At 40.3% G+C, this 12,572-nt stretch overlaps 1 protein-coding gene and 1 pseudogene across 1 annotated transcript; one reads left to right on the top strand and one right to left on the bottom strand.

Moving 5' to 3' along the window:
* The first annotated feature begins 1,159 nt into the window (after window positions 1–1,159).
* Window positions 1,160–2,927, top strand: LOC110819134 (7-deoxyloganetic acid glucosyltransferase-like). Its single transcript, XM_022048214.2, is given in 3 exon segments — window positions 1,160–1,666; window positions 1,669–1,752; window positions 1,841–2,927. Coding segments are annotated over 3 exon segments (1,554 nt in total). The 5' UTR covers window positions 1,160–1,170; the 3' UTR covers window positions 2,815–2,927.
* LOC148268686 (UDP-glycosyltransferase 76B1 pseudogene) lies at window positions 1,879–11,339 on the bottom strand (annotated as a pseudogene).
* Between the last annotated feature and the right edge of the window lie 1,233 nt (window positions 11,340–12,572).

The following is a 12,572-nucleotide window of genomic DNA, read 5'->3' on the forward strand; positions in this document are numbered from 1 at the left end:
GCTCGTGATCTTTTATCGTATTGGTCTTGGAGTGTTATGCTGAAAGTCAGAATTCGGTGGTGGAGCGCAAAATTCTTAGATAAATGTTAGATTTATTTAAAATAATTTGAAAAATATATCGAGCGATTACCAATAAAAATTAAATAAGAATTTTTTGTAAAATAATTAAAAGAAAAAATCAATGAGAATTGTCTCTTTAATAAAAATATTGAAATAAAACATATAAAAGACAAAATATATAACGTAAAAGTCTTTTTTTATCCTTACTTAAAATTTAATAAAAATATGCTTTTTACAAAACTTATAATTTTTTTTTTTTAACAAATAAGGAAAAAAGAAAGAAAAAACAAAATAGTATTGGAAAAAAGAAAAGAAAGTAGGGTATGGACCAACTAAGTCCTGGGCCCAAGATTTAAGCCCTGGCCCAATTGGAGTAGACAGTCTGGCTAACTCTCAAAGGACGAGCACGCACCGTCTTGATATGAATATAAATTATTTTATTAAATTAAACATCAATAAACTATGACAATTATAATTCTTTTTTCTTTTTCTTTTTTTTGAACTTTTATGTAATTTAATTTTATACATTGTTACTTTATTAGATTTAGATGTTTAAACGGTGAGGATGCTGAGAGCAAACAAAATGGAGTTTCTATAATGAACTTCAAATTATTTTTAATCAATTTTTTACTAATTATCTTTATTTTAATTAAAAAAATTAATTATTATAAAATAATTTTTTTATTTAAAAACGTAACACTTTTGATGTCGATGTAATAATGAATTAAATTTTTAATAGAATGCACTTTTTTTATGTTTTATATTTTTATATTTTTTTGACAATAAAGAATTTATTTAACAAATTTATTATCTTAAAAATTAAGTCAAAATATAAATTATTTTTTGGATAAATGGAAAAATCCCATAAAAATCAAATTATAACCAATCATTTTTCATTTAGAAAAAGAAAAAGAAAAAGAAAATAATTTTGAAGTTGGTTTTTGTCGCCACAAATTATTCAAATTGGATCACTTTTGAATTAAGAGGAAAAGATGAAATCAAACTTGTCGTCTTCCTCCTGAAGTCATTAATTGCGTCACCTTTCATGATCCTAATATAACGAACACAAGCTTATTCAAGTTATATGCATATACACACACACACACACATATGATACATGAAGCTAAAAAGTCAAGTTTGTGGGACTCCTATAAACCAGAGAACCACAAACCTTACTCATTACTTCCCATTAGAAAGGCCAGAGACAAAGCTCGTACAATCTCCCAAATAATGGACCGCCATTCTTTCTCTTCTCCCCCTCATCCTCATGTACTCATCTTTCCAGTTCCTGCGCAAGGCCACGTGAACTCCATGTTAAAGTTGGCAGAGCTTCTGAGTCTCGCCGGAGTCAAGGTCACCTTCGTCAACTCCGTCTACAATCACGACCAACTCGTCCGCCACACCGACATTGTCGACCGGTTCTCTCAGTACCCGGGGTTCGAGTTCCGCACGGTTTGGGACGGTCTGCCTCTGGGCTCCGCGAGAAAGGGGGAGAAATTCATGGCGTTGTTTGCTTCCATGAGATTGAACACGAAGCCTCTGTTCAGAGAACTGGTGGTGGGTGCTCAGCCGCCGATTGATTGCATAATAGGAGATGGAGTCTTATCCATTTCCGCACTATTAGTGCTTGCTGCTTCTGGGCTTATTTTTGTGTTCCTGATATGGTTGCAGCTGGTGAGCTTCCGATTAAAGGTACGTTAATGGCGAAAACGAACCTTCAGTAATATATAAATTTGTAATATGTTAGTTTTCTTACTACAAATTGTAACTTAAACTGAAGGAAATGAAGATATGGATCGGTTGATAACAACAGTCCCAGGCATGGAGAACTTCCTGCGATGCAGAGATCTACCAAGCTTTTGCAGGGTAAGCGACGTGGAAGACCCGATTCTCCAGATGATAATAACCAAGACCCGACGAAGCTCTCAGGTTTCTGGTCTGATATTCAACTCGTTTGAAGAACTGGACGGACATATCTTGTCAAAAATCCGCGAACACTGCCCAAATATTTACCCCATTGGTCCTCTCCACGAACACTTAAAATCAAGAATGATCTCGGAGAAGATGAAGCAGAAGACGACCACGAGAAGTTCTTCTTCTTCTCCGTCTGCAAACAGTTTGTGGGAGATTGACAGGAGCTGTATCGAGTGGCTTGACAAGCAGCCAATGCGTTCTGTTGTGTATGTGAGCTTCGGCAGCGTTGCAGTGGTGACAAGGGAGAAGTTAATGGAGATTTGGTACGGCCTTGTCAATAGCCAGCAGAGGTTCATGTGGGCTATACGGCCGGAGTCGGTGATTGATGGGAATATTCCGGTGGAGTTAACCGCCGGGACAAAAGAGATAGGGTATATAGTGGAGTGGGCGCCACAGGAGGAGGTTCTGAGTCATTCAGCGATTGCTGGGTTCTTGACACACAGTGGGTGGAATTCTACTCTGGAAAGTATTGCCGCCGGTGTGCCGATGATCTGCTGGCCTTACTTTGCTGATCAACAAGTGAATAGCAGGTTTGTGAGTGAGGTGTGGAAGGTTGGTGTGGACATGAAAGATGTGTGTGACAGGAGAGTTGTGGAGAAGTTGGTGAGGGATTTGATGGCGGAGATGGAGGTGAGAAGATCAGTGTTGGAGAAAATGGCTAAATTGGCCAAGGACAGTGTCAGTGAAGGTGGCTCCTCTTACTCCAATTTGGACCGTCTGATTCGGGACATGAGATCAATGAGTTGGCAAAACAGAGAAGCACATCAACATTTGAAATAATGGTTCATTTATGAATCAGAAAATTTTCATAAGAATTCTTCTCGTAAATCTATTAATCCTATGTAGAATATTTGTCAGAACAGTTTAAGTCTGGTATGCAAACAAATTGATGACATGAAGTGTTCTGAAAATCTACAATGATAAAAATATAATCAACCAAGTTGTGTAAAGATCTGGAAGAAGACCCATTTTCTTGAGAACTAAGATTCACCTTCTTCTTCAAGGCCTGATTTCTTGCTCTGATTTCTTCTCCCTCTGCTTCCACCATTATTCTCCTAATAGCTCTTTCCATCTCCTTCCTCTCCATCTTATACTCCAAATGAATCCCAACCCTCCAAACATCACTAACATATCGTGCATTTATCCTTTGATCACCAAAATTAGGCTGGCAAATCATGGGGACCCCAGCACAGATACTCTCAAGTGTTGAGTTCCAGCCACTGCGTGTCCAAAATGCTCCAGTTGCAGGGTGAGCTAGGACTTCCTGTTGAGGAGCCCATTTCACAATGTGTCCTAACCCACCAACAATTTCCATGAACCCGTCTGGCAATGGTTCGATCCAGTCTGAGCCATCTACTAACCCGGGTCGAACAGCCCACAAAAATGGCTGCTTGCTATCAGCCAGTCCCCAAGCCATCTCCAAGAATTCAGTCTCATTGATGGCTGCAATACTTCCAAAGCTCACATAAACCACTAATCTAGGTGCTTGATTGTCTAGCCATGAAATTGTACCATGGTCTTGAAGTAACAAACTGCTCAAAGATGCTGCATTAAATTATAACAACATAATTTCTCGTCTCTGATAAATAAGGCAAAGATATAGGGCAATAATCAATATTAAATAGAGCACATAACCTTTTCAGGAGATACCAGAAAAGTAAAAAATGGAACTATTGGGAAGACGGGAATTGAGAGGTTCTGCCGGCATTTGTGCAATGGAACTTGCTCAAGTTCTTCACAGGATATCAAACTTGAAGAGTAATTGGTTACTTTTTTTATTATACTTGCAGACTGATAGAAACTCTCCGGATCATGGGTTTTAACCACCGGTAAGTCCTTAACTTTCAGCGGTGCAAGCCTTTCAACATCTAATTATAAGTGAGCATCTGAGAGGAATAAAATCTTTTGAAATTTTGTGTGTTAATTGCTAAAAAAAATATAAAATTTGCGTAAACCTTGTATAGGGAGATAGCTTTTTTGTCGTAGAACAGGCAAGGTGTAACGACCCCAGAATGTCCAAAAGAAATACCTTATAAATTAACCACAGAAGCAAAATAAATAGCTAAGGTTTACATTCCTTACACAATAAATTAAAGTACCGAATAGTGTTACGAGAGTTATCCTTTTAAAAGAAATACAAAAAAATAAAGAAATAAGCAGAAAATAAATAAAACTAGCATCATATTCGCAACCCTCTTGTGGATTGGGCTCTGGATCCTGGTTCTCTTGATCTGAAATGGTTAAATAAGAAATGAGCTACATTAGCCCAGTAAAAATATCACGCTACTCACCGACACAGAAATGAAAATTGATAAAAAATCAAAACAAGTAATAGAGCACTTAATTAAACAAATACATTCATTAATAATAAAATCATTTATCGTCCACTTACCGTAGCGAGATTTATAAAAACAACCTATAGAGACAATAACACAACCCTTATCATGATTTTATATGCAATCGGTAACATACACACATTATAATCCATATTCAATAAATCAAACAACAACTGTCTATTTTCATCAGTCTGCTGGTATCCATGGGGGTTCATAGGGATGTTCTCGCTATGCGTGAACCCTGTCCTTTGACATTTTCAATTAACGGGTCGTCTTCATACCCCGTCCAGTATGAGTGCCAAATTATTAAACTTCAATACTCCGTCCGGTATGAGGATGAAATGGACCGTCCTCATACCTCGTCCGGTATGAGTGCCAAATTACTAAGTCTCGATATCTCGTTCGGTATGAGATAACGTTTACGGTAGGGTTTCCTATGGTACCTGGTCCGTCCACCATCTCCCAGGATATCCAGTAAGGATGTCGTTTTATCCACTTACTTAATCACACAATTTTCCGTTTTTTTTCAGTCTCTATTTTTCAATTCAATAGTAATTGTAGCAGCCCCGGAAATTTAAAATAGAATTTATATTATAAATATCAAATGCGGAAGCGAAGTCAAAATTTGAATAACATCCCTTACACTAAAACAAAAAACGTGCTCACAAAATATAAAAGATTAAACTACCTAAAGGAGAAACTTGAAAGTAAAAACTACGAATGTGACTATGGAGTCTTTAGGCGTCCCCTTCGTCATCCTCCTGCGGAACCGGCTCGGGAACGATGTCCTCTTGATCTGAAATGATTAAATAAGGAATGAGCTACACTAGCCCAGTAAAGACATCACGATATCTCACCGTCACGGAGGTAAAGGTGGGTAGAAAATACAAAAAGACCAATTGAGCATAATTTACAACAAATCCTTTTATTAATAATAAAACTTTTACCATTCACTTACCTCGGTGAAATTCATAGAACAATATACGAAAGCAATAACATCATCATCATCATGAAAACATATATATGAACTGTATAACATAATACCTATCAAACTTTTCGTAATTCCATCGTTACACAACATATTTTTCCTAATTCACCAGCCCACTAGTATCCATGGGGATCTATAGGGGTCCCGCTACCCGTTAATCCTTAACACTTGAAATCCATTCCAGGGTCGTCCCCATACCCCGTCCGGTATGGGCGCCAAACCATAGACCTCATTACCCCGTCCGGTATGAGGGTGAAACGGGCTGTCCCCATACCCCGTCCGGTATGGGCGCCAAAACACATAAGATCTCCATACCCCGTACGGTATGGGAGACCACAATCCCGGTAGGGTTCCCTACGGACCGGTCCGTCCACCATCTCTCAGGATATCTAGTCAGGCTGAACACATTATACAACTTCCATTTACATAATCTTTCATTCTCCTTTTCCCTCAGTCAGCATTATCAATCACATACAAACAAGCAAAACGATAATTTATGTCAAACAGACAACATACAGCATCAATATCCCGGTCATTCAATCCATAATCAATAAAACAGTAAAATATGCACACGAAACTATAAAATGAAAACATCGAACCTCATACTGCATTTAAAACTGTAAAACAGGCCAAATAACAGTTAACCGACAAACACACTAGTCTCGGGCTCCATTAGCGACCTTAAGCAATTTCACACATTCGTTGATTCATGAAATACCGTTTTATCATTTATTGAATTTTAAAACCGTGATAGAAAATAGGGTGAGGGGTCCTTACACGTTTCGGGGTCCGAACACGACTTCACAGTGCGCCTACAGGCTGTCCCTAATTTTCCCTGAATTTTTCTCGGAGAACTGAAACGCACTACTGGTACCTGCACGTGTTCTAAAAAATCCCAAATTAGGCCCAGGGCCCCATTCGGCCAATATTGCAACTCCGGCACGGCGGCTCCGCCGTGCTCCAGCTACGGCGCCGCCGCTTGCGGCGGCGGTTTGCCTCGAGTTGGCCGTTTTCGGCCGTTTCCGGCCGAATTCGGCCACACTCGCATTGGTTCCTGCGATAAAACAACCCTACGGCCCTCGAGGGGCCGAAAATTTATGGAAAACTGAAGCTTACCGGCGGCGGTGCTCTCGGGTGCGGCGGCTCTCCGGTGAAGTTCGTGTTTTAGTGATTCGGCTCCGATCAACCTGTAGAGAAAAGAATGGTGATCACGGTGATATAAAAATTGCATTAAACGGAGGCCGGGAAGGGCCTCATCGGAGGCAAAAATCGAGAAGGGGCGCGGCGGCGCCGCTGGCTTTCGGCCGTGTTTTTCGGCCGTTTGGCCAGGATTTTGGCTCCGATTTGGCCACTGGGGAAATCAGCGTGGAAAAACGAGTCGGGGATATGAAATTTACCTCGATCGGCAGTCGGAAATCCCTCCGGTGCGGCGGCGGGTGGCGGCGGCCGGCTTCTGGTTCGTCTTCTCCGGCGAGGGCAAGCAGCTAGGGATTGGGGTCTGGTGTGGGGGTCTTATTTATACCCTTTTGCCTTTTGATCTCAGCCGTCCATTTTGATTTAATCTGGATCGTCCGTTTTTGATTAAATCAGGGCCGTCCGTGCGATTAAATCTGAGCCGTTCGTGCGCACGATTGATCTGGGCCGTCCGATCGCGCGCACACGGATCGCCAACGTGGCCCATCCCCGGTCGACGTGGTTTTGCCACGTGGCAGGTCCTGGTTGGTCAGGCCTGCTGACGTGGCACACATTTTTTTTTTTTCAATTTCTTCAATTTCCCCGGGCGCTACAGTAATCACATAAATCAAACAATACATGTATTCAAAACTATAAAATCGATCATTGAAATACTATCATGCAATTAACTGTAAAATAATTTAACAACATCAACAATAGATAATTTTTTGTTCTGCCTCTATTAGTAACCCGTAATTAATTATGAATATTTTTTAAATTATACAAAATACCGTATTATTATTTATTTAGACTTCAATTTCATAATAGAGAATAGGATGAGAGATTCTTACTCAATTTGATGTTCGAAAAGTTAAGTTATTGACTGTGCCTACTAGCGGTCCTCTAGTTTTCTGAATTTTTCTTCGGGAATTAAAATGCAATATAAGTACCTACAAATGTTCTAAAAATCTAAAATCATTCTTGAAAACTATTTTTGGCCAATTTTAGAATTCTGACACGGCGGCTCCGCCGTGCTCCAGCGACAGCACCACCGCCCGCAGTAGTAGTCCACCTCAGGTCCATTATTTTCAGCTGTTTTTGACCGAATTTGCTGATTTTGCATCAATCCCTGCAAGAAAACACGCTAAGGGATCTCGGTTGGCCAAAAAAATATAAAAAATCGAAACTCACCAGTGGTGGGAATCTCCGATGCAGCGGCTCCTTCAGCTCACGTTGCGGTTTGGTGTTTTGATCTGGTCAACCTGTAGAGAAGGAAACGGTGATCATAATGGTGGAAAAATTACACATAATAGAAATCAAGAAGGGCCTAATCGGAGGCATTTTATGAAATTCCCTGCAACGGCACTACCGAACTTTGCCCGCGATTTCTGGCCAATCAGCAGGTCTTTTTGCTCTGATTTGACCGTGTGGGTGTTTAAAATTGAATTCTGAGGAAAAGGAAAATTTTTTACCTCCTTTGGCAATCGGAAGTAGCTCCGGCACGGTGACGGGTGGCGGTGGCTCTCCTTCCCGGCGACTGGGTCTTCTTCTCCAGCGAGGGTGTCTGGCAACTAGGGTTAGGGTTTGGTGTGAAGATAGTTATTTATATCCGTCCCAATTTAATCTGGGCTGTCCATCGCGTTTGATCTGGATCGTCCGATCGCGATTAAATAGGGAGTGAATCTAGACTGTTCATTGCGATCTAATCTATACCGTCCGATCGCATTGAAATAGAAAGTAGATCTAGACTGTTGATCACGTTTAAATATGATCTTCTGATCGCGTTTGGGGAGGGAACGCATCCAAGTCATCCGTGCGCGTGGGAACGAATCTAGGCCGTTCGATCACGAGCACTTGGATCGCCCGCGTGGCACCGCGTCAGCATCCGTTGCCACGCAGTGTGTTCTAGTTCGTTGGGGCAATTGACCAGACATCCTACGTGGCACAAAATTTTTAAATTATATTTTGACCTCTGTTTTTTAATTTTTCTTTCAAAAATACTCCCAGAATCCAAATTTTTACCCATTTTTTCCAAAATCGTTTTCAATTTCATTCTCCGTCAAATTTTCTTCATTTTTACACTAAATTAAGATTAAAAAATTAGAAAATTACAATTATAAATTAATTTAATTTACATTAAATTAAATTTGAACATTACACAAGGCAGCGAAACAGAGGAAAGAAAAAGCACTGCTAGTCCTCAGAACAAGCCACGGTAGCTTAAAGTTATCAACAACAATTTGTGTGAAATGCCACATAGAGTCGGTAATCAAATAAGTAATTGGATTATCATCTTCCTCATCCTCCATGCAAGTCCTAGATATCAAATTAGTCAAGCAATCTTGAAATGGGGTTGCATAGTTGATAATGAGTTGGTTAACAAAAACCACTATATCAGCGTCCGTGGGAAATTGGTCAATGGGGATTGAGTGGAAAGTGAAGTAAGGATATGTAGAGGGTTGTGAAGAGTTAAGGAGTGTGCAGATGATGTCGATGGAGAAGCCTTTTCTGTACAAGATGTCTGCGAGTTGAAGCATCAGGGTTAAGTGGCCTTGGAATTGTGAGGCAAGAGGATTACTTGGCGGCCATTTTTTTTCCTCGTACTGATGGATATTTTATTCTCCATTAATGGTCAATTCACCTGGACAACAGAGATCGAAGACTGAGAGGTAGAGAAAGAAATGTTAAGATTTAAGATTGAAATTTTTGAAGAAGAAGAAGAAGTTGTTAATGAAACAGGAGTTTGGGGGAGGATAGAAATTAAAAGGAGGTCATGATTTGTATGAAATGTAAAATAGATTCAGAAAACCAGCAAACTGAAAATTTTACTGTCATAGTCTAGTGGTGTCAATCGGCGACTCTGATGGCGGCCGAGGAGGATGGAGTTACGAGGGAGAGGGAGAGGGAGAGAGCGAGGTTTATATATCTGTAATATCCAAATTTATTCAAATATTGAATTAAATTGTAGATATAATTTTTGTAGTTTTTTTAATTTTAATTTAATGATAAAATAGAATAAAATTAATGGAGGATTAAATTGAAAAAAAAATTCGGGAAAATGCATGAAAATTTAGATTATGGATGTATTTTAGAAAGTAAAATTAAAAGAAATGGGCCAAAACACAATTTTAGAAAGTTTTTCCACGCCAGACACTGGGTCAGCAGCCTTGACCAACCAGACGCGCTAAGTGACAGAGACGCTGACGCGGGAGGCCACGCGGGGGGGCCACATGGGTGATCTGCGTGCCTGCGATCGAACGGTTGAGGTCCGTTTCCGCGCGTACAAATGTCTCTTTTTAACTCACTATCACCTGGAACACACACTCTGTCCTAGAATCTGAGTAACTCATCAGCAGAGACTCAGAATTCTGGGTTAACTCTCTGTTCTGCATCTTTCTTGAGGGTCGCTAGGGTGGAATCGGCAAAATGAGCTTTCTTTATTCTCTGGATTAGCTCATGCTGAATAGTCAAGTGGCTCAAACATCTGACTCTCTTCAGATTCTGAAGCCGCACCTGCTATGCGGCCCTATCTGCCTACATTCTGAAACCATCAAATTGGCTAATGTACCTACACTTTTCCTACTGAGTGCATCGGTTACCATGTTGCCCTTACTCAGGTGATACAAGATGTCACAATTATAGTCCTTGAGAAGTTCTATCAACCTTCTCTGACGCATGTTGAGATCCCTTTGAGTGAATATGTGTTTCAAACTCTTGTGATTAGTATAGATCTGAAAGGTCTCCCCGTACAAATAATGACACCAAGTCTTCAAGACGTGAATAATTGTGACAAACTCTAAGTCATAAGTGTGATAGTTTTTCTCATGACTCTTCAACTGTCTGGACCCGTAGACTATGACTTTTTCATGCTGCATCAAAACACAACTCAAACCTAGGTAGAAGGCATCACTGTAAACTGTATATCACTCGATCCACTCGGCAAGGCCAACACAGGTGCAGTAGTCAGCCGCTTCTTCAGTTCTGAAAAACTTCTTTCACAGTCCTCGTTCCACTGTAAATAAACTCTTTTACAAACCTGCGATAATAACTTGTCATTCCTAAAAAGAAACGAATCTCTTTAACCGATGTCAATTTTTTCCAACCGAGCACTGATTCAACTTTTTTGAGGTTCACTGACACTCCATCCTTTGATATGATGTGTCCTAGGAAGGTATTTTACTCAAGGCAGAACCCACACTTACTCAACTTTGCATACAACTTCTTTTCTCTGAGAACCTGCAAAACTTAAATCAGATAGTGAGCATGTTCCTCTCTGCTTTTTGAATAAATTAAGATGTCATCGATGAACACAATAACAAATTGATCCAGGAATTATCTGAAGACCTTGTTTATCAAGTCCATGAAGATGGCTGGAGTGTATGTTAGTCCAAATGGCATGACCGGGAACTCATAATGTTCGTACCTGGTTCGAAAGGTTGTCTTAGGGATGTCTTCTGCCCTGATTTATACCTGATGATAACCTGAACGCATGTCTATTTTAGAAAAGACCTAGGTACCCTGCAACTGATCAAAGAGGTCATCAATCCTAGAGAGGGGATACTTATTCTTGATCGTGACCCTATTCAGACCTCTGTAATCAATACATAACCTCAATGTCCCATCTTCTTTTCTTGAAAATGTGACTCCGGCACCCCAGGGAGACATTATATCGGATGAATCCACTGTCCTGTAATTTAGTGATTTGTTTCCTCAGTTCTTCCATCTAAATACGGTTCATGCGGTAAGGAGCAACCAAAATAAGCTGGGTGTCTGACTGAAGATCTATGGTGAATTCGATTTCTCTGTCCACCGGCAGTCCAGGTAATTCATCCGGAAATACATATGAAAAGTCTCGGATTACTAGAATATCTTGAATACAAATTTCTTTCTTGGGTTTGCCTAGTTAGAGAAAACAACTGGATTAAAGTACTTGATAATAAGAAAATTGCCAAGATGGAACAAATGTTAAAAGATTTTATTAATTTGTAAATGACTGCTCATTAGGAGGGTTGAATACAACCTTCTTATTAAAATAATTTACAGTTGCATGATACGCTGCTAGCCAGTTCATTCCTAAGATTATATCAAAATCTCCCGTGTCAATTTTTATTAGATCTACACTCAATTTCCTATCTGCTATATTTATGACACAAGCTCTGTATACAACCTTTCCCAATAGTGTCCTACTCCCAAGAGTAGACACAAATAATACAGAATCAAGTTTTTCATGCAGTACATTTAATTTTGATGCAAAGTATGTGAAACAAATGAATGCGATGCACCAGTATCAATCAAAACATGAACAAGATGGTTATAGATAGTTTACATACCCTGTACCACGTTCGGGTTGACTTCTGCATCCTACTATGTGAGATTGTAAACTCTGCCCTGAACAGGAGGTTTGACCTAGTTCTGGTTCCTCAGACACTCCCTCGCATAATGTTAGGCACTACCACATATGCGGCAGGTGTTGTTGAGGCGATAGTAGGGTCAGTCCCCATGATCCCTGCCACAATGCTGACAAATCTTACCGCGTCCTGCTGTTGGAACCTGAGGGGGAGCTTGAATCATCAGTCTGGGTCTCTTGTTTTGTTGAACGGGTGCAGTAGGTGCTGGTCTATAGGGTGGAGCTGAAGGCCTGAGGTTCCCTACTGCTAGAGAGAAAGTGCGGAGGCTCCTCTCCACCACTGTGCCTTGGCCAGAACAGCTGAATAAGTACTGAGCTTAAGCACAAACAATGTTGTCTGATCTCTAGATGGAGACCCTACTCGAACCTTCTAACCTTCCTGCCTTCATCCAACATGCTCTCAGGCGAATATTGACCCAACTCTAGGAACTTACGAGTATATTCTGATATAATCATATTCTTCTAGACCAAGTGTGCAAACTTCATCTCATTCAGATGTCGGAGATGCTCTGTGAGATACTCTGCATGAAAGGTCATCAATAACTGTTCCCAAGTGACTAGGAAGGGCAGGGTGTTCTGCTTGAATTGGCACAAGCGTTTTGCTTCTCCCACTAGCATGTAGGTAGCGAAGATG

This window comes from Carica papaya, chromosome 2 (genome assembly GCF_054855325.1).
Source record: "Carica papaya isolate Zhongbai chromosome 2, ASM5485532v1, whole genome shotgun sequence".
Lineage (NCBI taxonomy): Eukaryota > Viridiplantae > Streptophyta > Magnoliopsida > Brassicales > Caricaceae > Carica > Carica papaya.